Here is a 27853-nt window from a genome sequence, read left to right on the forward strand (position 1 = left end):
GGTACCAAGTTGGGGACCACAGAGGAACCTGCCGGCAGTGTTCTTTCACTAAAGCTTTGTGGAGCTATCCTTGTCCCTGTCTCTGAAGGTGGTCCAGCGGACACCTGACTCAGTCCACTCCCAGCGCTTTATGGGGCTGTGTTCTCTCAGATGGGATCTGGGTGTGGGGTACTGGCAGCCTGGACCCTGCCATGCTCTCCTCTCCAGCAACTGTGCTCTGTGGTGAAGAGGGCAGGGTCCAGAAGCTGAGGAAGTAGAGGTGGTCAGTGAGAGCCTATTTATCAGACAGGACTCTGAGTGATGCCACAGCTCTGAAAGCAGGCCCATGTCAACCCCAGCCTTAACTCTCACAGCCCAGCATCCAAGTTAGAGCCAGACAGGAGCCTGGCCACGTGGCCCAAGCCTACAGTAGCCATACAGAAAGCATTTGAGGTACATGTCAGCACTTTCTCTCCAGCAAGTCCTAGCCTTCCCCCACCTCAGAGCCTGGGAATGGCAGCAAAGTGCTGGAGGCAACGTCAGGGTTTGCCATAGGTGACACTGGGCCCTGAGGAGCCATGCGATGCTGGAAGAATCTCAAGCTGGGGACACACTGCTCTGTGACCTCTTGGGCACACGTACAGCAGCTTCCCGTTTGGATCAACAGGTCACTGAGCCTCAACCTGCTTTTTCTGAGCTCATGTGGGTGTAGCAGGGTAGGGACAAGACAAGTGTCAGCCGCCTCTCTTCTGGCAAGGGCCAAAGCTAAGGCAGGGAAGGTACTGTGGCTTCTAGCAACCCTCCCCTCCATGGGTCCTGTAAAACCAGGTGCTGACAGGCCACGGTGGTCGTCTCCCCAGGAGCCCGGCTGGTAGCACAGGAGCAGCGAGTGAAACTGACTGTTTGACCACAGTGGTGGACAACAGGGAAGTGATGGTACATGGCAGCAGGAGGCACAAGACAGATGTAAGTCTCCTGGGACAAATGGGATGTGACCAGTCCCTGTGCTGGACGGTCCTATCCCCTCAGGCTGGACTTCCTTTGCACAGGGACAGGGTCCCCCACCTTATATCATCTGTGCTTTCACCCATGTATTCCCTCTTGGGGAGAAACAGGATGTCTGCAAGCACTGCACACAGAGGGAGGAGGAGCAGGACAAGAGAACTCAGTTTGCAGTAGCTTACACAACCCCAGTTACGCCCTCCACAATTGATGTATCCCAGCCCACTCATACAAAGACAAGGATTCCAGGTCCTGGTCCCATTCTTCATGGCTGCCTCTCTGGACTGGGTTCTCACGGAGCCACTAGGCCACACCCTACACCTCAGCCCCACCCATTCCCACATGGTCTGGGGTGGGGGGTGACCCTGGAATCGCTCTGTTCTGTCCTACACAAAATTGCATTGCAGAAAGGGGCCAAATTCAGACAGCTCAACAATTTCTTATGTATTTCCAAAGTACTTCTGTTGATGTCTCCTTTTCTGCTACATATAGCAATAAGTATTTGTTGCTTTGGTCTATACGGAAAGTCTCTGAGGAAGGTAAGACAGATGTTACCTAAATGGCAACAGCAAATACAGAACTATCTTATCAGGACAAATGTGAGACAGCCTGAAGAATTCAGGGCTTTTGCTCTGCAGTCCAAATCCACAGCACACTGCCACTTTTCAAGTTGTCACTTAAGTACAGGAAGTACCAGGAACCAGACAACATTCCAGGAGTCTTCCAACATGCTTCAAAGTCACAGCTTTCTAGAAGAGACTGTGAAAGGTCCCAGCAACTCAAGTACAGAAAACTATTTATTTCCTACAGAAAACATAAGAAAGAAACAAAGAAGGAAGGATGGGAAAAAAGAGAAAGAAAAAAGACAAAAGCAGAGGGACGTAGGGGAAGAGGAAGAGAAACATAGACAGATGGAGGCAGGGAAAAAAAGAAAGCGGAGAAGAGAGAGAGAGCGAGCGAGCACACGCATACACGCTGCCCCCCACCCCTGGGCAGGCAATTACCAGAAAAGCAGGACATCTGGACACTCACGTAACAACCAGTTAATAATGGAATATTTAAAAAAAATAGTTTTCTTTTCAAATTGTAACTGTGGTAAAACATAGAAAAATGTACTAAACAAGCTTGGTATAAAACAGAGTAAAATCTTCCAAGAAGCCCAGGGAGAAAGTACAATGCTGCCGGGGATGGGTCAGGGAGGAGAATTCATACAAAACTACCCAGGACAATACAGGAAATAGAAAATGCTCCTGTCTGGGAACTTCAGTACAAAAGCCACATTGGCAGAGGGTCATTTCCCTCCAAGCCTGAGGCGCTCTGGGTGGGGGATGCTGGGAAGAACCAAGGAGCTAAGTGGAACACCCAAAGGCCATCACCCTTCGGCTGGGACACCATCCACCTGCAGAGCCAGAGTCCCTCAAGGAGCTGTCAGCAAGTACACACAGGGCAGGGCCTCAGTGTGCTGCGATTTGGAAATTGGGAATCAATCTACAGGCTAAATGGTGAACACATTCAGTCTTTCCTTTTTAAAAAAAGCATATCCCTGTAAAATATATAAAATCCTCTGTGGTCAGAAATACATTTAAACCAAGTTGCCACAGACCAGGTAGACCTGCATTTACCCAGGGTTGGAATTCCAGGCTCAAGGCTCAAGTGGCCATGCCTTGGCTCCTTCCAGGCTGCTCTGCGGACAGTATCCTGTGTCCTCAGACATGCAAGCCCCTACTTTGAGGGAAAGGACAGCTTGGGATTTTGAGGCGTCCATTCAAGGCTCATGTGCTGTGCCTTAGGAAGGGAAAAAGCTACTGAGGACCAAACAACCTTGTCTGGAAGCAGAAGGGTTTCAAACAGGGGCACTGAGAAGCTGGCATCCAGTTCAGAGTCACGTTCCTGATGACCTATCCTGAGGGGTGCTCAGGTGTATGTGGACGTTGGTGCACGGAAATGCTGGTGGTTCGTAGCTCTACTTTTTGTCCATGCCCTTTCCTACATCCTAGTAAGGCCTAACAGGAGTTTATGGCAAACCAAGACCTTTCCAAGCTTTTCCCAGTCCCCTCATTAGGGGCCAAGTGAGTCTGGAGCCCTTAGAGAACAAGATGGCAGAACTGAAGACATGAAGAGAGTCTCTCTCTTCAGCTCAGTCAGGGATGTCCCTCACCCCTTTCACAGCACCAACATTTCTTTGCAAAAATAGTATCTGAGATACAAAACAAAAGGCAGATGTGCTTGTGAACGCATCTCGCCAGGGCCTGTCCAGGGGCAAAGGGTTCTATAAGAACACAGGGCTGGGAGCAGTTGTTTTCAAGGTCTCTGGCCAGACGGCAAAAGGCTGGTCCCCAACAGGATCAACATTCACCAACCAGGATGGTCTTCACAAGAGCTTCCGGTGCAGGATTTCCCAGGCCATCCGCTTCCGAAAGTATGGCATGTGTTGCTGTGGGGACAGAGACAGCTTTAGTTCCACTCCTGTTCTCTTGACCTGGCCTGCCTCCCCACACTCCTCTCTGCTTCAAGGCATCCTACCAACATCATCTCAGATGTGTTTTGAGTTTTCATCTCATCCACTTTTGATGACATGTGGCTTTTTTCTTTCCACTACTTTTTTTTCCCCTATCACTATTTCTATTGCTATAGCCTTGGCAGTCACACTGGGCATGGCCAGGAGTCCTCAGGCTGTGCTCAGATGCCTCCAAACCTTTGGAGAAAGGCGGTGATCAAGTTCTGTCTGAAGAGTTTTTGACAGGAGATGACACTGAGGCCTAAAAACAGAATCTTGCCTTCTAGGGGATGAGTGGAGGGAACTTCAGGCATCAGCTGTCTGTTAGCCCAAGGATTAATGTGGAAGATCCGATAAAGCCACTGGTTCAAACACAGGTGCAGTAACATTGGAGACTACATCAGAACAAGCCTTCATCTCCAGCCTCCACCCACCTCGGTCCTGAAGGAGCACAGACAGGAATGACCTGTCGTGCACCAAGAGATCTGCCAGCTGCCTCAAGTGAGCAGCAGTAAGGCAGGAGAGGAGGGCGTGGTTGCTCTGAACCCTGAGGGTGCCCAAGCAGAGAGGAATGGAAGAAAGCATGCTCCGCTCCTAGCCCTGTGGCTTAGAGAAGGCTGGGGGAGACAGGAAGAGCAGGAGGTTCTGCACTCAGTCAGGATTTCTTCACTATCACAGTGCATGAGACAGGGTCACCCAATGTAGCCTGTCCCCATCAGGGGCCACCCGTCAGTGCAGAGCCCCCAAGGAGAGCTGGCGGGCTAGAGCTCCCCTGCCAAGACTCAGTTCACCTGTGTGAAGTTGATTGGTCTGTCTTTGGTAATACAGTCAGCATATTTGCAGGCAAACATGCCACAGTCACTTCCATTCATTTGCTGTGGAATTTCCTGAAAGACCAACAACAAAAGACAATCTGTCCAACCTTCCTTGCTTCTTAAACATAAGAACCAAAAGCCGTGTGTGTTACAGGTTCCCCTAAATTCTGGTCCTCAACTCAGGACAACAGAGGCTCACAGAAAACAAGATGTCTGCATTTTCGCCAGGTGCATGCCTTTTACATGAACCACGGAGGACAGTATCTCAGATACCCATGGTCATCCAGGTAAAGACCCCATAGGTCCATGTGCCACCAAACGCTTCCCACAGCAGTGAAAAGTCTGGTAGAATGGCAGTGCACCTGGGAAATGCTGTTCACATCCACACCCACCCCCAGATTTCCCACAAAAGGTTCCATCTGAGCCAAAGACCCAGGGTGAGATCAGGCTGGACACTTGAGCAAGGAGGGTGAAGGGGCCTGGGAACTAAGGGAAGCTCTTCTCCACTAGATGTCAGCTTCCAGGACCTCCTTGGCGCCACAGGTACCTGGCTTCTCTTGCTGAAGAGCTGCCAGCCGTTGGTGTCAAACTCTTTCCTTTTCTTGTCAACACTTTCTTGCTTCAGGTATTGCCTAAGGTATTGGAAGAGAATGAGATGAGCTGTGGCGACATGGAGGACAGCTACTCCCTAGGAAGCAGCACCATCCTGGGGAAGGTAACATGCAGGGCAGCCAGCCTGACTGGCAAGTGTCCTCTGGAGCAAGGCTGCCTTCCCAACTGCAGATGATGTCAGCCCAAGAGGAACACAGCCATTGTATCTGCCACTCAGGTGCCTTCCACTTACTGCTCCTCTTGAGGAAGAAGCTCTGACTCTTGTCCCTTTTGGGCTCAAGCTAACACACAGAAATGTTTCTCTATTAATAAGGAGGCATTTGTTTGCTAGGCCTGGCTTTACTGTGTCAAACGCAATGCTAACCAGAACAGCTCAGGACAACAAAGTACACACAGCTTTCTCTGGGAGTGCGGATAGTCCGCCTTTCTGGAGCTGACCTCCTCTTCCCATCTCAGGGCAGAGTGAGCAGTGGTGTACAGATAGCTTGCATGCTGGCTCCTAGCAAAGCCACTAGCTATAGGGTCTGCCAACTCAGAGTCACCACCTCTGTGGGTCTTGGTTTCTTCAACTCAACAGGAGGCTGGATTCAATGATTCCTAAGTAATGGTGACAACTCTGCCTAGCTATCCATTCCATATTTGAGTGTGTCAGGACACTAACTGCCTGCACTTTTGATAATGTTACATTATTTTAAAATTTAGATGTAAAATACCCATTATTATTGCATGTGAAATTTTTTGGCCCCTCCCTTGGGGGGGACAGACAATTGGGCTCAGCAGCCAGAAGTGACCCAAACCCTTGGCCCCGACTTACAAGAGAGTCCTGCAGGCTTCAGTGTTCACCCCGCCCATGGAGTCATAATATGTAATGCTCTTTTTCCGGAAGTCCACAACCTGGGCACAGAAGAAAAGTTGAGTGCTCACAGAGTGAAGAAGACCAGGTCCTCTGCTTTTCCCTCCCAGGGCCCTGGGACCCCGTCAGACTTCCAGCGCTCTGTCGGCATTTGCACAGGTGGCTGCTGAGCGTTCCCAGGTGGACTGTCTCCAGAGCTCAGGACCTGACCTTCAGAGAAAGAAGTGGGACTCCTGGAGACACTCCCCTTAGTCTCAGAGTGTGACGACTCCTAACCTGGAGAATTTTCTTTTGGTTTTATGCTTTCCAAATGTAATTCAAAACAGACTGTGAAATAACTGTTACACTTTTACTAACACACAAATCTAGTGCAGTCATGTTCTCAGTCATAAAACTGTGAAGTCACCAAGTATACAAGATGAGTCAGGACCAGGCAGAGGGTAAAAATGGCAGTATCTGAGTTTGCAGCCTTACCAGGAAGTCATTTTCCAACTCTGTCACACCTTGAGGCTGCTCAGATACTCAATGACATCCTTTTAAATATTTCCAGGAAAGGAAATTCCACAGCTTTCTTCAAAGCCTAAGTATCTCCCCTCTCTGCTCAGGATGTATACCAACCTACCACAAAATGCTGTACTCAGCGGTCAGGTGAACCTGTCAAGCGTCTCACTACTTTTGATGTACTTCCTAACTTGTTTTCCACTGTTTCAAAAAGGGTGTACTCACAGCAAGACACCAGTGCACTCCCAGGTGAATGGGCACCAAAAGAATGTCAACAGAGAACACGTCCACTTTCTTTGTCCAACGTTTCACTGCCTGATAACCAGCTGTTTTTAACTTAGTGAAGAAAAAAGTGTTAAATGCATGCACGCTTGGAAGTCCCTTCTCTTTACTTCGCTCCATCAGCATATTCATGTAGAAATTGATGATCTGTGGGAGGAGAGTGCATGTATTAGAACAGAAAAGCAGTACACCAGGAGGCCCCTGCTCACTCAGCAGGTTATTGCTTTCTCATCACTCCAATTACCTCATGTTGCTGTACCAAACTGGGACCAGGAACAAGAGGGAAAAAAGAAGAGCTGGCATCTGAGGGCATGGAGGACATAGACAAGCAGGTCAGGAACAGTCAGAAGCCAGCAGAGATGTACTGTGGGCAGCAGTTGATGGAGGGTGGGGACTGTGTGAGTGTGTGCAAGAGATGTGGGGCTCAGATGAAGCCTTGTATGAAGCTAGCTCAGATCAAGATTTCAACCCTGAGGGCTGAAACAAACACAGCTCTGTTCCATGCTTCCCACTGGCCAGATCAGCCCAGGGGCCATTCTACAGAGGCAGACAGTTTCAGGTTTTGGCAGAACTAAGTTCTAGGGCCAGGCATCAACATTAAATGGACAGCAGCCCGGCCGCATCACATGGCTGCAGGATAAGCAAGCCTCATCCCATCAGCTCCCTCATCTTGGCCATTTCCTGACACCTGTCCGGCTATGTCTTTCTGCCTCCACTATCAGTGACACTGCTGCTGTTGGTTCCTTTAGACCCAGGATCCCCTGGTACCAAGGCCTGAAAGTTACTGGGCCAGAAGTTATTTCAAACTTACTTCCATGGCCAGCTGAGGCCAGGCCAGTGTCTGTCAACTGCAAGGAATGAATGGCCTGACTGATCCAGAGCTTGGAAATATGACTAAGAAAACAGGCACATTTTTCAAAATGCTTTTTGAGAAATGGGAAAATGTCCCCATCCTTTGACAAATATTTATACACTAGGATGCCAGAGTAGTGAGCTGCCACCCAACAGTAGGCAACTACATACTGGGTAGGCAGCACACTGGAGAAAGGGGCTATAGATGAGGGTGCCCAGGCAGGCAGCCACAGGGAAACCGCACCAGGCCTGAGGCAGGGCTCTGAGGGCTGAAGGAGGACACTGTTCTCTACCTGCTGTGCAGACGACGGCAGGCCAGCCCCAAAGGCCCAGAGGACCATGGCTGCAGCACATTCAACGCCCAGTACAAAACTGGAGCTCAGTGGCTGTAATAACAAATCAGGGCACCATGTCTCCAATCCAGGTTGGACCACAGGCTGACAGTGCCTCCAACTGGGCAATGGCACCTAGACATACACATACATGGGGGTAGGGGGCAGTAAAGCACATGCTTCCAGGCCACAGACCACGCTCCCCAGCAAGAAGGGACCTCTCAGGTCTTGGTGCGGATTACATCTCAACAGGCCAAATGAGCATACGGGGAGCTGAAGGGAGTCAGGCAGAACTAAGGAGAGCCACACATGCAAAAGCCAAGAAGGTGGACAAGTGCCTCCTCTTTTAATCGCCTGGGGCGGTACCACTCTGGAGTTAGTACCCTTGAGTAGAAAACCAAAGACAGGGTCACTGCTGGTGAGGAAATAGTTCCATAATTAGATGTTTACACAACCTGAGGTTCTCTCTTCACAATCATGGCAGGCAGTAAAGCCTGCATGGGCCTGCATGGCTGAGGGGCAACAGCTGCTGCATGGACACCACAGGAGCTGTACCTGGGAGCATCTCCCTTTACTGCCACCTGCCCACACTCCCCACTGATGGGAACAGCCTCCTCCAAAGCCAAGAGAGCAATCCATACTCAGTTCGGGGAGATGGGGACTTGGTATCTTTTTCAGCTCCTGCATCTTTGCAGGAGGGAGTCTGGTGGCCTCAGCATTCCTCCCCAGGAGCTAATCTGACACATGAGGCAGAATTCATACCAAAGTCTCTCCTCAGTTTCTCAGCTACGGTGGTGCCCAAAAGAGCAAAAGGGCCACAGTGCAACCAAGACATGGTCACAGCATGAAAGTTAGCTAGGGGAGTGTGCCGGAGGAAGCCTCCAGATTCTTCTTCCTGAGGCTGCACAAGGATGGCAGAGAAGGGGTGTACTCTAAACCAAAGGGACTTGCTGACTTGTGCCAAAAACTAGGTCCCCCCTCACTGTGACTAGTGACAGCCCCTTCTGCACAGACTCTCAGCTGCACACGGGCTCAGAGCTGATAGGCCGATGCTGTCCTCATGTGCTTCCCCTCCTGGGGCCCATGCTTGCCCTGTGTGCTGCTGCGGCTCCTGCTGCCTCCACAGCCTTGGCCATGAGCGTCTGCTTGTCTATGCAGTCCTGCCTTGGGATGGGAGGGTTGTGTATCATGTCTCGCTCCTTTGTGATTTTATTTGAAGAGCTGCCAGGCTGATGCCGAATAAAGCTCCTCTTTAAAGGAAAAGCCTGCAGTGTTCCAAACGAAGGCTTCGGCTCTCTTCCTGGTGACCACAAGGACATGGGTGACCATTTCACCAGCAGCAAGGGAGTGAGCTGTAACCCTTTCCACACTTGTCTCGAGCCTTTCTGTCAGTATTGAAGCAAGTCTTTTGGGAGTCCCAAGAATGACAGTGCTTCTTAGCAGCGACCACAGCAATGTGCAGGGCACAAAAGGCATTTCCCCAATTGTATCACTCTAGATCATCACCCTGACCTTGCCATTCTGACTCCCAAGCTCCAATTACCCTTGACAACCACAAAGCCCCAAGATGTACCAAGAAGTAGCGCATGCACATCCTGGTTCAGAAGGCCCTGGCATGAATGTTACCAAAACCAAGAGGGCACGCATACCTCACTTTGTGCAAGCACCCGGGTTGCTTCTCCACAGCCAAGTTTTGGTCAATTATTAGAATTACTGCTGAAGCCTCAGAGAGAGACAGGCAGCACCTATTTTTATGAAGTCATTTATGGAGAAAATTTCTCCAATGTAACCTTCCATAAATACTAAACTAACTCTAAGAAACTCCTCAAAGATGTAAACTCTTCACAGCATGGAAGCCAATGAATCATGTTAGCAACACCAATACTCTCATCTGACCCACCACACCTCAGTATCTAGCCCTTCTCACTCTACCTGGTTCTTCTCCTTCCACATTCCATTTTGATTTCCTATGGAAAACTCGTTCCAAAGCTGGCTCTGGCTGGCTGGAGTAGCTGTTCTTTTCTTTACCAAGCACTCTTCAGAAACAATCATCAGGACAGGCACTCTGCAGCTAGACCTCCAGACACAGAGCACCTGCCCTGCCCTCAGAGCTTGACTCTGAAATCAAACTCCAGTGACTGTGGTTCTTCCCACTGTCCCATCACTCTCCAAGTGCAAGGCTGGGGCTCCACAGAACTTCCTTCCAGCGGCAAACCTTACAAGGTGGGCAGTCTGCCTTCCCTGAAGTGGGACCTTCCATCTGATCTCCCCTTCACCACCCTGTATACCTGACATCTGCAATGCTATTTTTCCTCACATCACTTCCAGAAACATAACACCCCACAGCCCAATGCTTTTCTGAAGTGGAAACAACTGCTGATAATTCCTATGTATTTGCAAAGCAGTCATTTTTCCAATCCATGCACTTACATCAGCAACAAGTGACAGGTACAATGGTGTCCCTGAGGAAAGGGACAGAGCGCACCAGACTGGTCAAGGGGAATGCATCTTCAGCCAACATGTGAGCACACTGAGCTCCCAGGGGGATTCTCAGGCCAGGACCCCCACAGGCGAGCTCAGGAGTTCACCTCAGAGGTGTGGTAGTCATTTCTAGCACTGACAGCCATTTCAAAGTGTGTCCCCTGGGTCGTGGCACTCACGATCTCCTGCAGCTAATTCTTCTACCCTTTCCTCTCACCCTTGATCAGATGTTTCTGACCCACCAAGAGCTTCCCACATTTTACCAGGCTGTCAGCTTCCTCTTGTGCGTTTTATAGCAGGCAGTTCCTACTGGTCCCTTTTGAGAAATCTGAGTTTCCTAACTTGAGCAAAAATGTCAACCCAGCTCATCATCAGTGCTCCAAGGCTATATAGAATTTAATGAAATTTTCCTATACACAGATCTATTCAGAGGAAAAAGCTTTAATTAATTTATCTGATAAGAGGAGAGAAGAAACAGAAACATAGAATTCTCATTTGCTGGTTCACTCCCTATATGCCTGTCAAAGCCAGGGCAGGGCTAAAGACAAAGTGGGGAACAACAGCAAAAAGACAAAGCAGAGAACCTGGAAGACAATCCAGTTCTCCTACCTGGGTATCGAGAACCCAGTTACTTGAGCCATCAACCCTGCCTCCCAGGGACTGAGTTGGCAGGAAGGCAGAGTCAGGAGCCACACCTGAGAAGCAAAGCCTGGACCCTGGTGTGGGACGCAGGTGTCCCATCACTCGGCTGCTCACGTCTGAAGCACATCACAGGGACAGGTTTGCAGATGGCTGGTCTGTTGGGAAAGAGACCACGGAAAGGGCAGCCCAAAGGCCTTTTGTACGTATGTGTCACAGAGAAGGGTTCTGGATTTTACTTCTTCTGGAAATAAAAACTAATCCTTTCATTGCCTGGGTTTTATATTCCTTATCCATAAAACACAAATCAGTCACTTACTTGGGGAACACTTTTAATATGTCACATAAAACTGAAAGAGATATAAAAAAGAAAGGAATCATTTATGAATGAAAACATCTATTGGAGAGAAGAGTAAGAGTTAAAAAGAATAAGAAGAAGACTGAGAGTTTACAGCTGAGAAGCAGGACTAAGTGCTTGTACATGGGTACCAGCACGTCAGCACCAGCACTCTGCTGGCAGGCAGCTGCAGCCCAAGTGGTGTGACAATGACTTCTCCCACCATCAGCAGGTTAGCATCATCCTGTTGCTATAAAGGTCCAGGCAGGTGCGGTAGAGATGAAGCAGAAGGAACCTCTTGCATCTCATCTCTTCTGCGAGCTAGAAATGCAGCCTCTAGACCCAATGCAGTAGCCTAGTGGCTAAAGTCCCCGCCTTGCACATGCAGAGATCCTATACGGGCTGCTATTCATATCCCGGAGGCCCCACTTCCCATGCAGCTCCCTGCCTGTGGACTGGGAAAGCAGTCAAGGACAGCCCAAAGCCTTGGGACCCTGCACCTGCGTGGGAGACCTGGAGAGGCTCCTGGCTTCAGATCTACTCAGCTCCAGCTATGGTAGCCACCAGAGGATTGAATCATTGAATGGAAGATCTTCCTCTGTCTCTCTTACTCTCTGTATATCTCACTTTCCAATTAGAAAAAAAAAGTAAAGAAAAAAAAAGGAAGAAAGAAATGCAGCCTCTGCGGGGTCCAGGAATGGAAAATGTCCCCCAGGATATTGCCCCTCTTACAAGCCAGGTATGTGACCAAGATCAGCTCAGACCCTGCTCAATGCTGCCCCCTAGCTGGTGCTGCAAAACTCACAGCCTACAATTCCTTTAACCATTACACCTCTTCTCTCCAAAAGGGCAGCAAAAATGGCCAAAGACCAGTCAGAAACAACTTGCCAGTCGATACTTTTAATTCTTTTTGATTTCCACTTCCTCCTCTGACTACGTGAGCTCTTTTTTCCCTATTATGTGATTCAATCTTCTAATATATGTACAAAAATAAGGAGGATTTCCTCCCAAAAAACACTAACTCAAGCTTCCCTTATGGTTCTGTGTGGAAGACACCAGTGAAGGGGTGGTGCGTCTTAGGACTGACCGCTGCAAAGAGACAGAAGTCAGCCCATCTGGCTCAGAGAAAATCAACATCATGTGCCCTACATCCCACACATCCTTCCCTAAGGTAGAATCCAGAGCGAGACTGAGGAAGTGTGACACAGCACAGCGGACCTGACTGTTGGGCATGGCTCTGCTACTGACTGTTTACCTATAGAGTAAAGATGATAAAATTACAATACCTGCCTCCCAGGATGTGGCTGCTACTCCACAGGAGAACACACACCACATTTAGAAGTGTCCAATAACAGATATTTCAATGTCATTACTCGGACAGCTATGAGCATACAAGAATGGCATACAAGAATGGCCTCTAGGGAGGCATAAACCCACAAAGCAGTGAGATCTGACACACACAGAAGATCATGCAAGGACTCTCCCAGAGGAAAAAGAAGCATTCAGGCAAAGACAGTCCACTGGTTCTCTCCTGCTATGAAAACAATTGTTGTGGGACCAGAGTTGTGCCATAGCAAGTTAATCTTCAGCCTGAAGTGTCAATATTCCATAAGGGATCTGGTTCAGGATCCAGCTGCTCCACTTTCTGCTAATGTGCCTGGGGCCCCGGACCTGCGTGCGGGACCTGGAAGAAGCTCCCAGCTTCTGGCTGTTGCAGTCATCTGGGGAGTAAATGAACACATGGACCCTCTCTCTAGCCTCTCATTAACTCTGCTTTTCAAATAAATAAAAAACATGAGATGAAACATGTTCCTATAGGTTTAGCAATGGGATACAACAGTTTAAGGACTGTAGTGTAAACTGAATTTGGAAGGTGAGGGTCCTATTTTATTTTTCCTTACTGGACACATTAACTGTTCAGTAATAGTGTACCTATTTCAGCATCAATCTAAAAAACCCATGTATAAGTGGAAGCAATCTTAGAAAAATCCATTCATAATGTAAGTGAACTAACAAGCAGACACACAAAGAGACCCATAGACTTCTTCCTATCAGCAAGTCCCAAAGTCCTCCTTCATGCTGCAGCATGGTCAATTGTCAAACACTGGCTCAGAAGATGCAAGGTGGTCCTTTAAAAACATGGGCGTATGGGGCTAGTGCTAAGGCACAGGGAATGTAGTCACCACCTGCAGTGCCAGCATCCCTTATGGCCACCACCAATCTGCAGTAGATTAAGCCACCACTTGTGAGGCTGACATCTGACATGGGGGCCAGTTCAAGTTCTGGTTGCCCCACTTCTGATCCAACTCCCTGCTAATGTGCCTGGAAAAGCAGCAGCGGATGGCCCTAGTGCTGGGCCCGGCATCCATGTGGGAGACCTGGAAACTCTGGGGCCCCAGGCCCAGCCCCAGCCATTGTGAATCAGCAGATGGAAGATCTTTTCTTCCCTTCTCTAACTTTGCCTTTCAAATAAATAAGTAAAATGCTTAAAACAAACATGAGAATAGCAATGAGAGAATGGTCTCTCGTTCGATATATACAAATATTTAATATAAGAAAAAGTAAATTCAGCATTCTTCAGACCGCAAGTACACACAAATCACTGACATGTCTGTCACCAATGCTGGGCCCCCAGACAAGGCTCCCCTGAGAAGGGAGAGGTCTGGGGGAAGGGTTCTGGGCAGGTCATCTGAGGACCACACCCTAACAAACAGAATAGCTAAATTTAGTTTCCACTTCATGCTCACTTACTATTTGTTTACAAAAATAAATGTGGAGGGGAATGACAACATGACTTCGTAGGTTAAGCCCTTTGTCTGTGCTGCCAACATCCTGTATGATCGCTTGTTTGAGTCCTGGCAGCTCCACTTCCAATCCAGATTACCCAAGGCCCTGGGCTCCTGGACCCACATGGAAGACTCAGAAACTCCAGGTTCCTGGCTTCTGGCTTTAGACTGGTCCATATTCAGCTACTGTGGACATTTGGGCAGTGAACTAGCTGATAGAAGATCTTTCTGTAACTTTGTAATGAATGAATAAATCTTAAAAACAAACAAACTTAGAAATACCTCATCATTGAGCCAATTCAGATGGTTTAGCGTCTGAATATCTTTGCGGGTAATAGTCAAGCGGAATGCTTCACTGAGAACTTCATCCTGGTTTCCATTACGGAACACACTCTTTATTTCTTTCTCCATTTCCTAAGGAAACAAGAAGGTGTCAGAGATCAAGCATACAAGGACACAGCTTTGGACAACCAGGCTTCTTACCCAGCCACACAAGACCCACAGATTATGCTCAGTCCTTAGCAATTGCTTATCAATTTACTGTTCTTCAATATACTTCCATTTAAAATTCTGGTTGATACACCTTCCAACCCATCTGGGCCTTCCTTCTATTTTTCAGAATAGCATTCAGACCCTGTTTCAAACTAAGTCCTATAGTCTAAATTTTCTATAGAATGGTCTAAGCCCACAAGACAACCTGACTGCAGTTTCTACATTTAGCTTCAATGATCTCCTAACAGAGGCTTTCACTGCAGGCAGTATGCAGACATATTTTAAGTATCTGCTGTGCTGGTGTGATGGATTAAGGGAGCCTGAGTGCCAGCTGTTCCATTTCCAGTCCAACTTATTGCTGATCTGCCTGGGAAGGCAACAGATAACTACTCAAACACCTGCGTCCTTGCCACGCACTGAGAGACCAGAACGGACTTCCTGGTTCCTGGTTTAGTCTAGCCCAGATTTGGCTGCTGCAGTCACTTTGGGAGTAAAGTAGTGGATAAAAGATCTCTCTGACTCTGTTGCTCTGCCTTTCAAATAAACAACTACGTCTTAAAAAAGAAAGTAAGTTTTAGATACTACTTTCTGGGAAAAGCCTTTTTAATGCAAAGTAGGGAGTTTTTCAAAGAAAAGTATGGATTAATAAATATTATTTTAACATGTACACTTTTACGTATTTCCCAAATTTTCTATGATGAGGTTTTGTTACTCAAAAATAACAGCAAATCTCAGGTTACAACTTGATGGTAAGCTATTGTATATGCCCAAAAGTAAAAGCACACAGGACATGAAGTGTTTTTTCACTGAATTTGTTAAAAACTACTCAAAATTCTTTTATCAATTTTCAATGATTCTTTAAAAATAAAGCTAAGTAATACAAATGAAAAGCAGGCATATGCAACAACACTGATGTAGCAGAGGGGGAGATGTGGGCAGTTGTCTCTGGGCCCCTGCCTGCTACCTGGTAGGCACGGCTTAGAGCTTACCTGCCCATGACCTGAGGCACAGCTTCCAGGCCTACACATGACTCGGTCACTAGTGCTACCTCCAACATGACTAGAAGGTCAAGGGGAACACATGTGGAACATGACCTCTGACAAGACAGAAAGTCAAGGGAAAAAGACATGTCATATAGCCAATTACAGTGTCTTTGGTGGGTAGGAGGCCTGCAGAAGGCGGCCTCCTGTCATCCCCTTCCTTAACCTTTAAAATCTATAACTTGTGCTTAATAAAGCAGATATTCCTCATCAGCTTGTCTCCAGTGGTTCTTAGGGCTGAAGAACACCTCTGCCTTGGGGCCTGCTGGCAGGTTTAAACCCTGAGTACCTGTATGTCTGACATTGTCCCCAAGCATTCTTTCTAGACATAGTACTTTCTGGTACAGGAATTAACATTATGTAATTTACCTCTGTAATTTCAGGAAATTCCTCTTCACTATCAGTTCCTTTATGACTTTTCTTTTCTGTTTCTTGGGTGATTGTGACAGGAATCTCCTTTTCAAGAGGCACACGAAGACGCAGCTCTACTGCGTCGTGAACTGAATGCTCCTGCTCCTGCAGCCTCTGAGCGGGATCAAGACATCCATTACTCATCACACACACTGAACGGTACTGAGTGGATCAACACATCCATTACTTATCTCACACACTGAACGGCACTGACTAGTCAGACATAACATGCCACCCAATAACAATAGCAAGCGATCCACACCTGAGGAATTCTCCCACAAAAGTGTCAGTTGGAGGTGCTATTTATTTGTAATCTTATTCCATTTTTTTTTTTTTTACCTGGTTTTGAAGCTGCAATGCCAGTGCTTTCTGTTCTTCAATCTGGCGCAACCTTTCCCGTGCTCGAGAGTCATAAACACTGGTTCTGGGAAGTGAAAAGGGAAGAGAAGCAACATTTGTTTCTCTCACAGAAGCAAACACATTCTACATGCATAGGGAATATTAAATACTTCGCATGGACACAGATGCCTGAAATCCTCATGCTAATCTCTCACCACACTTAAAATTTAAGCCACATGAAACTACATAGCATAACTCCAATTATCCTATCATTTTTATGGAAAAACTAAGAACATTAGTTTGCTGCTAAATGTGGATGACTAAAAGTAGATGACTTTTCCAAGATTATGCTAAAAGTATAGCTTCATTTTAGAAACACACAAATGGGGGGCCCGGCGGTGTGGCCTAGCGGCTAAAGTCCTCGCCTTGAAAGCCCCGGATCCCATATGGGCGCCGGTTCTAATCCCGGCAGCTCCACTTCCCATCCAGCTCCCTGCTTGTGGCCTGGGAAAGCAGTCGAGGACAGCTCAAAGCTTTGGGACCCTGCACCCGCGTGGGAGACCCGGAAGAGGTTCCTGGTTCCCGGCTTCAGATCGGCGCGCACTGGCCCGTCGCGGCTCACTTGGGGAGTGAATCATCGGACAGAAGATCTTCCTCTCTGTCTCTCCTCCTCTCTGTATATCCGGCTTTCCAATAATAATAAAATCTTAAAAAAAAAAAAAAAAGAAACACACAAATGGGAGAAGACTTGAAGGAGAAAATCACAGAAAGCAGCACTGAGGCTTTAGTGTAAATGTTATATTTTAATTTTAAAAAATTTTGTAAGATCAGGAGATTTAGAAAATTTATTTACTTTCCTTCCTATGTAATAGCTGATTTTGAAATATTTTTCAATTCAGTTTAGTTTCAACAATTGTTACAGTTGTAATAAACACTATCCCATTTGCAACAGAATCTTTAAAACATAACAACTTTCAGACTCAACAATAGATCATTCTCACTGACTGAAAACAAGCAGGGTAAGTGCTGGAATTCTGCTAAGTGAAAGTGAAGTGTCTGAGAAGGAAAAACAAAATAAAAAACTGCTTACAATTCTTTGATCCACAGCTCTGCCTGGAAGAAAGTTGGGCTATGGAAGGGGAGAAGGGAAGAAAATATGCAAAATGAGCAAGGGGCTTATGAGAAAATCCACACATTTCACCAGCAAAAGCAATCACTCAAATAATTTATAAGAATGTTCACAAGTATGAAACAAGTGACCTCAGTGACATAATCAGGAAATAATGGCTATAAACAGTATTCATTTACATCAACGTCAATGAAAAGGTGACCCAAAGCTCAGCAGACACCTCCAGCTTGGCAAAGCCCTTCATGCAGGTGAAGCTGACCTGCTCACACAGCACAGCAGTCCTCATGCCGGACAAGACGTCCAGCTACAATGGTATTCATCCCCAGGTCGTGGCAGACAGATGCACTCAGGTTCTTTAGGTTTCTTGCTGGTCTAACTCAACCAAACACATCACAAAATCCCCATCTACAAAATCACCCTCCCCAATGAGTCAGGGCAGGGAGTAAGCACTATGTATGATTTCATCCCAATGCAGAGGCCAATTATGTTCCCCAGGGCTCTCATTCGTGGACAGCACAAGTAACCTGACACTTGGCAGGCACAGGAGTGTGAACTGTCCCAGCATCTTTGCTTTTCTCAAACTTCCTCAACTCCTAGCAACTCCCTAACTAAGGGATCTGCCACAGAAACAAAAGAAAGAGGAGTGCAAATGAAACATGATGATGAACAGAATATCAGACTGGGTGTTAAGAGATCTGGTAATCTGGAGTCAACCCCAGTTAGCTTTATGATTCCCCTTCCAGGGGCCCTGGTTTCAAGATTTGTAAGGAACAGTGATTAGAGTCCCTTTCAGTTCTCATATCTTTCAAACCTGTTCCTGTGAAGGTAACTTTTTCTTTTTGAAGGTAACTTTTAAAGTTCCATTCCCAGCCTTCCTGTGTCTGGAATCTGGTTAGCAGAAACACTTTTATGGCCTCCCTCCTGTCTGAGGTTATGGGAACCTATTATCTTCAATTCCCCTATCAAAGCTACATGAGGCCAAGAATAGCAGCCAAGTGTGACTCCAGGAAACAAGTAAAAAATAAAGAAGCCCAACAGTAACAACTCCCTGACTTAACGAATACAGACTTTTCAAAATATATTAAACACTCAGAACATGTATGGGAGCTACCAAGAAGTAGGGGAACTAAAATGACAATGATGGTTAGGGTTATTGCTAATCTTCTCAAGAGAAAACTCAGCCATCTGAGTGGTGACCTCCTGAACCCCTCTCAGAGAAGTCAGGCTTCCTATTGAAAAGCGCATATCTGAACAGAGACTTCAAATGGAGATTATTTACAGACAGACAAACTAGTGGAGAAAAGATATTCCAGGCAGAGGAACACTGAACATCAAGGCAAGAAAGCACATCCTATATTTACACACTGAGGTAAGTGTCGTGGCATGGCAGGGTAAAGCTGCTGCCTGGGATGCCTATATCCTAAGTTTGAGGCTGGTTTGATCCTGGCTCCTCTTTGCTTCCAAATCTGCTGTCCTACTTACACACCTGGAGGCAACTGATAATAGCTCAAGTACTTGATGCTACCACGTGAAGACTCTGAAGGAGATTCTGGGTTCTGGTCTTGGCCTGGTGTAGCCAGGGCTGTTGTGGGCATTTGAGCAATGAATCCAAACAAGGAAGATCTGTCACTGTGCCTGTCAAAATAAATTAAAGGAAGGAAGGAAAGAAGGGAGGGAGGGAGGAAAAAAGGAAGAAAAGGGAAGGAAAGGAGTAAAGACAAAGAGTGCATAGGAAAGGGAAGGAAGGAAATAAGAAAGAAAGAAACAAAAGGAAGGGCATGAGTAAGGAAAAAAGGAAGGAAGGAAAACAGAGGACAGGAAAGGGAAGAGAAGGAAAGAAGAGAGAAAGAGTCCTCTATATCCACACAGCTTCCCTATCTCATCCCCGTCAAGTCTCTGCTCAAATGTTCCTGGATCCTATACTCTGCTTGTTTCCTGCACAGTGTTACAAACTGCACTTCTAGGATGCAGGAAAAAGGACTCAGGGTTTATTTTGGTACAAACTTGGGAATTCCTACAGAGTTCTCTCACAGGACAAGTTGCAAGAACTCTCAGAAGCCTCTCACATGTGGGTCCTCTAGTACTTGCTAAGACTTCCCCCATCCTGCTGTCACTCTCATGTCTACACCAGCATCAGTAAACACTCACTAAGGCAAGAATGCAAGACACAAAGAGAGGCCTGTGGTGGAAGTGCTTTCCATAGCCATTCTGGAGTCTGGTCTTCTCTCTACATCTGATGACCTACCCCGGAAGGAGTTTAGCAGGTCACCACCAAACCCAGTTATCAAATCACCAGGCAGCAGTTTTAGAACGCTCCCTGTCTGCAGGATGGACGACCAATTAGAAAGTCACTGAAATGATCCAAATGACATACAGCAGAAGCAGTTTTATTTTTGTTATATAACTTTTAGTTAAGAAGACACGGTTTAAGAAAGGGAAAACAGCAAGATCTTTCAAAATTACCTGGGAGCAGGAGTCTGGGAGTCTTTCACTTTGAGTAAAATCACAGAGTCTGATCCTGATCAAAGACAGAGCATCTCATTACTAACAAAACTCAACAGAAATACTTTGTACACATCTTAGCTTGAGTTTTCAGACTTTGTTATATTCTGTCTCCAGAACTGTGATACCCTTGGGATATAACAGCAGCATAGTACCTAAGGACAAGGGTAGGGTGGGAGAGTAAGGGACAGGAGGCCAGAAACTACCTTAACGGAGAACACACCAGGATTTCATCAAAGACTTGAGCTCACCACTGATATGAGACTGAATTAGGTGCAAGCAGAGATGTAGAGGGAAGGGGAAGGAGGAAGAACAAGAAATAGCATAACAGAAAGAGTCAGTAGTACAGATTTTGAGGTCGATCCCTTGGCATGGGAGGTTAGGCTCTGCCTGTAGTACCAGCATCCCACATGAGCATGCTAGTTCAAGTCTCAGGCACTTAACTAAGCGCTTAGGTCCCTGCAACCACATGGGAGACCAAGACTGACCTCTTGGCTTCAGACTAGCCCAGGTCCAGTCATTGCAGCCATTTGGGGAGTAAGACAGCAGATGGAAGCTCACTCTTTCTCTGTAAATCTACCTTTTGAATAAAAATAATTTTTTTTTTTTTTTTAAGAAAAAGTGCAGGGCCCAGCACAATGGCTCAATTGGCTACTGCTCCCCTTGCTAGGGCTGGGCTCACATATGGTGTCAGTTTATGTCATGGCTGCTTCACTTCCCATCTAGTTCCCTACTTGTGGCCTGGGAAAGCAGTGAAGGATGGATTAAGTCCTTGGGATCCTAACACATCCATGGGAGACCCAGAAGACACTCCCAACTCATGATTGGCTCAGTTATGGCCATTGTGTTTATTTGGGGAGTGAACCAGCAGATGGAAGATCTTTCTGTCTTTTGTTCCCTCTAAATCTGCCTTTCCAATAAAAATTAAATCTTTAAAAAAGGCAGCACAGCCTTTAATTATTCTGTCACTGGCTTTCTGTGTTAGATGCTCCTCAAAGATAAGAAGCCCACAGTGCTATCAGAGTATTTACCAAACAGTACAAGGAAACAATGGACAGTGCAGTGCAGTGTGTACGCTCTAATCCAGCTGCATCCAAGCACCTGCCACACAAAGCACACTCAGGACATTCAGCAACGCTCTTGATTCTTAGTCAATCACCTCACAAAATACAAGTTTTCATGGATATGTGTGATACCATCAGAAATTTTAATCCCTAAATGAGAATTTTCAGAAGGTGATAGAGGCAGGAAGAGCATCTGACAGGGTGCTGCACGTACAGGTCCTAACACCACCGCCTTCTGTGCACACATACCACAAACACACACATAATGTGTCCAAAGGAGAAGGAAACTAAGAAGGCCAGCACAACAAAATCTTAATTAACTGTAAAGCTTTAAGAGACTGAACAATCCAGTTAGCTTAAAGTTTCAATTGGCTCACAACTTTTCTGAGACTCATAAATACACTATAAAGGTCTAACAAATAGTATATATACTAAAGTATTTACAATTCAATATTCACTCGCTGTTTCAAAAGTCCCAGAAATTGAGAGCACTTAACTTTCATTGTAAAGCAACAAAAAAAGCGACCAGCATGGTGGCATAGCAAGTTACTCCTATGGTGACAGCATCTCAAATGGGTATAGGCTTGAGCCTCGCCACTCTGCTTAATTCACTTTATAACCTGGGAAAGCAGCAGAGGAAGGTTCAAGTGCTTGGATCCCTGCACCCACATAAGAGATGCAGACGAAGCTTCTGGCTCCTGGCTTTCGACTGGCCCGGCTCTGATCGTTGCGGACTTTGGGAAGTGAACCAGCAAATCAAAGATCTCTCTCTCTCTCTCTTGCTCTCCCTCTCTCTCTTCATAGCTCAAGTAAAATAGATAAATCTTAAACACAACAGAAACAAAAATAAAACAAAGTGCTGAAGCAGTAGTGCGGAACAGCTTCTTAAAATATTGTATCAAATCAGTACCTCACTGTCTTCAGGCAGAATCTTACTCTACTCTTGGCAACATAGCTGAATTAATTGCAATCAAAGTACCTTACACACTGGCTAAGTGACATGTCAATTACAAAGCTATCTGTCATAGACCCAATGAACAATTAACTGGCCCTTAGGCTAACAATGAAGCAGTGCAACATCATTTTTACCTTCAGATTGTGAATTTGAAGCTGGTAAGTTGTCCGGCTTATGTGGAAGACAGTGCTGCCGGAGGGGTTGATGAAGAGGGTCTGAATCTTTGGATCCAAACGTACCAACATTAGGGGTATAAGAGGAGAGGGCAGACACACCGTGGGGCAGCTGCTCCTGGGCAGCGACCACGCTGGCAGATCCGGAGGATGAAGAGTCAGAGCCAGTGATCTGAGATGCACAAGAGTTCCCATTTCTAAATAGCGAGTCTTTCAAAATGTTCTTACCGGAACTAAGACATCGAGACCTAGCAAGAGAACATAGTCTGAGTACTGGGCAACAAACTCTGGAATAAAATTTATCTGCAATATCCTTCTGTGACTTACAAGTGCAAAGGAAAATGTGTGGTAGGTTTTGCTACAGAAAACTGTTTCCCTGTGACCATCTGCAGTAGTTGTCTGTATATCTCTTTTTCTTCTTCTTGAACCGTCTGTAAGAGAAAACAAAAGTTTTACACAATCCAACAAGGGAAATGCTGCTCAAAGGAACAACCAGATGGAGTCCCCAAAGGTTGGCCAAGAGTCCAGCAGAGCCTTGACGTTACTGAGAACTAACGTACATTAAGGGTACTCCAGAGCATGATCAAGTATGTATAAGCGGAGCGGAGGCAGTGACAGTGGAAACAATGTGGGAAACTACCCTCCTGAGAGTGGGACCAGAACACAGGACATGAAACCACAAGGCCAAAGACCAAGTCCAGGAATGAAACCACGTGAGGGCCTCCACACAAAGATCCAAGCAAATCCCTTGCTTCCTGGCATCCCATTACAAAAACAACGAAGCAAGCAAAGTGATCATGTGGCTCAGAACAGCTTGCCAACAGCTTCCCACCCTATCTGAGCACAGGGACCTTACAGGTGGCATGCACCTCCAGCACTTGCAAGAGCATTTCAGAAAAGTTCATTAGAACATTAAACTCATTTTGCCACAAAAGTGTGAAATTTGCAGCTTATGCTATAGCATGGCAGGTAAAGCCACCAACTGTGGCTTTAGCATCCCACACTGTGTGCCAGTTCAAGTACCAGTTGCTCCACTTCCAGTCCAACTCCCTGCTTATAGCCTGGGAAAGCAACAGAAGATAGCTCAAGTTCTTGGGGTCCTGTACCCATGTGGAGACCCAGAAGTTCCTGACTCCTGGCTTCAGAGCAGCCCAGCACCGGCTACTGAGGAGTCATCTGAGGAGTGAACTAGTGGATGGAGAATCACTCTTCCTCTCCTCTCTCTGTAACTCTGCTATTCAAATAATAAATCTTTTAAAAATAAAGTCTAAAATCCTTGAGACCTTCAAAGTTCATGACAGTACTAATTATGAAAAACAAAAAAACTATGCTCTACCTGTAGGCAACTGTCTAGGCGACCCTGTACCTAGACAAATGCTACACTGCTGGGAAAAATGCAGCCAATAGCTGGGTGGTCATTCTGGGCTTGGCTAATGCTAAATTTATGTTAACTACACCAGTGTGCCAGCACAGTGGCTTATTCTTTTCCTTTTTTTTTTTTTTTTTAATAAGTGGGGAAGTTCTGGACTGGGCTATGCCACTTAAGCCCCCAGGTGAGGGGAGCTGCAGACTGCCTAGGAAAGGGACCTGGGGATGTATTGGAGAGTGGCTAAGGGCATGTTTGACAGAGAAGAAATGATTTCTGGGGACTTCCACAGATCAGGCCACTGCACTTGCAGGTGGGCAAAGGAACTGACACAGTGGTTTAGAAGAGGGAAATCAGAGGGTATATCTGGGTGACACCAGGGCACTCACTCATGTGGAATAACTGGGCTGAGCTAAATAGCATCTGTGCTGCCCACTGGTGCTTGCAAAAGCTTGGGCGGAGGGGATGCCTGGCTAGGCTAAGCTGCAATACCTGCCTGTGAGTAGTGGTATTGCAGGGGGTAGGTCAAGTCAGGCTGGGCCACAGCATCTACCAGCATGCAAGAGAATCAGATCTGGGGATAGATTACGTAGAGGACTCGTGGGCTCACTTCTATGGGACTGCAGCACTGCATGGGTTATGTGGCACGTTGAGGCAGTGATGAGCCAAGTCAGGCTGGATCACAGAATCCACCTGACAGGAATCCACCTGACACTCATGGGGCCTGAGATTGGGATAAGGCCTGGTGAGACAGGCTGCAGCACCCACTAGCACATGCAAGAGCCAGGACTGAGGGTACACTGTGCCAAGCAGGTCTGCTGCCCCTACTGACATGCTTGAGATCCAGGGCTGGGAGCACGCCTAGCAGGGGAACTTAGGAAAAACTCTCCTGCTAGGCTGAAGCTCCCTCTGAAATACCAGGGCCAGGACTCGGGGTGGGCCAGGCCAGGCCAGAACAGGCAAGGCTGCAGCACTTGCCTGTGTTTATATGGCCTGTTTCTGTGGCTAGACCTTAGCACCTGATGGCAAGCACAAGAGCCAGAACAGGGTGTGAGCCACTCCTGGCTGGGCTGGGCTGCACACCTGCTAGGAGAGCTGAGACTATCGGTGGGCTATGCCAGGCTGAATTGAAGTACCTGCTGGCATGCACAAGACCTAGGGCTGGGAATGAACCTGGTAGGGGAACTTTGGGGATTCCCCTGCTGGGCTACAGCTACAAGAGCCTGGGATTGTGGCAGGCTGAGGCAGGTTGGATAAGCCTGCAGCACCTATCGACATGCATGTAGGCTGGGTTTAGAAGTGGGCCAAACTGAGCTGTGCTCCAGCACCCACTGGTGCTCACAAGTGCCAGAATGGGTGTGGGCCAGTCAGGATAAGCCGCAGTACCCACTGGTGAGTGCCAGGACTGGGGGCTGGCCATGTCAGTCTGGGCAGTAGCACCTCATGGTACACATGGGATTCAGGGCTGGAAACAGGCATAGTAGGGCAACTTAGGGAACTCTCTTGCTAGGTATATCTCCAGCTGTTAAGCGCAAGAGCTGGGGCTGGGAGCAGGCTAGGCCAGCTTGGCTGCAGCACCTGTTGGCACATGTATGAGCTAGTTCTGAGGCTGGCTAGCTGGCTGGGCAGGGTCCACGTTACATACCGGCACAAGTGTGAGCCAGGACAGGTGCAGGTCAAGCTGACTGGGACCTCAATACTTGTGAGCTCACATGAGAGCCAGGTGGTGGGCTGCGCTAAGCCAGGCTATAGCACCTGCTGGTGAATGCTAAGACTGGAGGGCAGGCCATCTCAGACTACGTTGTAGTACCTGATGGGACATGATGCAAGACCTGGGGCTAGAAGTGGGCCTGGTAGGGTAACTGTGTGGACTCGTTTGCTGGCCTGCTGCTCCACTGGTAAGTATGGGAGCTGGGATTGGGGAGGGCCCAGGCTTGGCTAGGCTGCTACACCTGCTGGCATGCATGAAAGCCAGAATGACTGTGAGGCAGCCAAGTTAGGCTGTAGCACCAGCTGGCAAGTGCCTACATTGAACTGCAGTGTCCCCTGGCAGGTACAAGATCCGGCACTGGTAATATACCTTGTGGGGAACTGTGGGCACTCCTCTGCAGGACTGTATCTATTGCTGAACACAAAAACCAGGGTTAGGGAGGGCCAGACTGGACAAGGTAGCAGCACTTGTTGGCATGCGTGAGAGCTGGTTCTGGGTGACGGGTCAGGCTAAGCCACAGCACCCATGGGTGTACACAAGAGCAGGATAAGATGTGCACTGTCCAGGCTAGGTCACAGCAAAGGCTGGCATCCACAAAAACCAGGTCTGGGTCAGGCCTTGTGGGGATTATTGGGAGTCACCCAACTAGGCCTTGACACCCACTGGCATGCCTGAGGACTGGCTCTGTGATGGGTTGACTGTGCTGAGCCATTGCGCCTGTTGGTTTGAGTAAAATATGAGGCAGAACTGACTAGGCAGCTACATCCACTGGTATGTGTGTTGGCTAGTACAAGTAACAGACCAAAGCTTGCACTGGCTGGTGCACACTAGCGTCAAATTTGAAGTTGCTCGAGGTGAGGTTTCTTTTGGGATTCAAGACCCTGGCCACAGGGACAATCACAGGATGTGTAGTCCAACCCTGGAGTGCATATATCAGGACTGGGCCTTCTCAGGTGCTGATGTCCGTGCAATGAACATCATGTCCAGTTGCACAAAAGGACATGACAGCCAGTTTATCTAGGCAAGCAGGGGATGTTAAGTGCCACATCAGAGGATGGAAAGCAGGACAGGTTGGACAATTCTTCTGACCCAGCTTTGCAACATATTCATGGGTCTCTATGGCTGCAGTGAAGTGGACTTTGTCAACCAGCAGACTTGGGAAAAATGTCTTCAACCCTAGAGCAATGAAACTAACAACATTTCAAGGTTGTCAAAACCACTCAAGTAACACCCTTGCAAGACCTTCCCACATTGGGATTTATAATCGTCATTAAAGGACCATCCCGGATGCTGATGTAATTTGACAGCAGGACACAGGAAAAAATGTGTCCCATCCACCTTCCTCCAACCTGACCATCCCACACCCTTATCAGAGGCCCACAAGGGCATGTATCCCTCTCAGCTATGTAAACAATATTAAAAGTAAAATTAAAAACAAAACTGCATGGATTTCAAAACTTTTTTTGCAGCAAACTAATCCTGTCTTCTTTAGCATAAACTTTTGAAAGAACTTCCTGTTCCTGTTAAAGCCTCAATGTTAAGTTTGGGAAGTATCCCATAACCCTGACCTTCATATATTCACAGTGACACCCATCAAGTTCCAATTGTCAGTGACACTGCACTGAGTACAACAAAGCTCCAATCCTGTGGAGATCAGGTGGCAGGCAGCAGAGAGCGATGAAGAGAACCAGCAAGAAGGGCTGAGGCAGCCCTGTAAAAGGTGGTGTACCAGTAGAAAGTCACATCAGAAAGTCACAGAAGCACATAAGGAAGGATTTCAGGCAGAAGAAGAGCAAATGGAAAGCTGTGAAAGGGAAGTGTTCACTGTGCATGCGCAAGCAGCAGCAAGGGCTGTGAGAAAAGGCAGAGCAGACAGACCACACAACAGATTCCTCGAAGATGCACAGCAACGAAGTGTGCCCTGAACTCCCGAGACAAAGAGCGATTTCATTAAGTAACAGGCTCCAGTACTTTGTTCTTTGCCTACATTAACACAGCAAATGATTTTGAACATTGTTCCAAAATTAGAAACTTGCACTGACACCTCCAGTTGTGCTTTTATAAGCAGAAATGAATTAAACAGTTGAGTATATAAAGGTAGGTTTTTTCTTTATCTGCACATGTATTTTGCTACATTACAATCCCCTAAGAGAAAGACTTATCTTACTTGACTAGCTACGGGCTTACTTGATGAGCTAGGGGCTGTGCTACAGTGCAGCAGGCCAGACCCACGCTGGGACGCCTGTACTCCACAGCAGAAGGCCTAAGATTGAGCTGTCATTCTGCTTGGGACCCAGCTTCCTGTTAACTGTGTTCCCTGTGCGGCAGAGGTGATGGCTCAGATGGCTGAGTTCCTGCCAGCCATCCTCAAAGAGTAGGAGTGAATTCTGGGCTCCTGGCTTTGGCCTGCCCAGCCTTGACAGTTGTGAGGCACTTGGGGAATGAACAAAAGAATAAGACATCTCTCTTCTGTTGTTCTGTCAATACAAAGATTCTTTAAACAGAGAGTAAAATGAAGCATCACTGCAGACTGAGAGGTTGTAAGACATGTCTGTCAACTGAGCTGACCATGATTTATGAGCAGAAAGGCAATGCTTTCTGACACTTTACTGACTGGAATTATGTAAAACACCCCACCCTAACATGGACTCTACCTTCCCACTACAAAAAGTAACATAATTACACACCAAGGGCCAACATCAA

The 27853-nt window shown here is 47.2% G+C and overlaps 1 protein-coding gene across 3 annotated transcripts in view; it reads right to left on the reverse strand.

Annotated features, from left to right (window-relative positions):
* Positions 1–2014: 2014 nt before the first annotated feature.
* Positions 2015–27853, reverse strand: part of SENP1 (SUMO specific peptidase 1) — a 49142-nt gene continuing 23303 nt past the window's right edge. For 2 of the 3 annotated variants that reach the window (XM_058656103.1, XM_058656102.1), the window contains 12 exons: positions 22401–22504; positions 22035–22321; positions 19843–19897; positions 17341–17379; positions 16251–16335; positions 15870–16073; positions 14251–14382; positions 6485–6688; positions 5720–5799; positions 4841–4925; positions 4270–4365; positions 2015–3415 (listed from right to left, as the gene is read on the reverse strand). In XM_058656103.1, the coding sequence (XP_058512086.1) occupies positions 3353–3415; positions 4270–4365; positions 4841–4925; positions 5720–5799; positions 6485–6688; positions 14251–14382; positions 15870–16073; positions 16251–16335; positions 17341–17379; positions 19843–19897; positions 22035–22321; positions 22401–22504 (1434 nt within the window). In that variant the 3' untranslated portion in view covers positions 2015–3352. The remainder of the gene's footprint in view (positions 3416–4269; positions 4366–4840; positions 4926–5719; positions 5800–6484; positions 6689–14250; positions 14383–15869; positions 16074–16250; positions 16336–17340; positions 17380–19842; positions 19898–22034; positions 22322–22400; positions 22505–27853) is intronic. The other variant, XM_058656101.1, reaches the window with a different exon arrangement.

This window comes from Ochotona princeps, chromosome 27 (genome assembly GCF_030435755.1).
Source record: "Ochotona princeps isolate mOchPri1 chromosome 27, mOchPri1.hap1, whole genome shotgun sequence".
In the NCBI taxonomy this organism is placed as follows: domain Eukaryota; kingdom Metazoa; phylum Chordata; class Mammalia; order Lagomorpha; family Ochotonidae; genus Ochotona; species Ochotona princeps.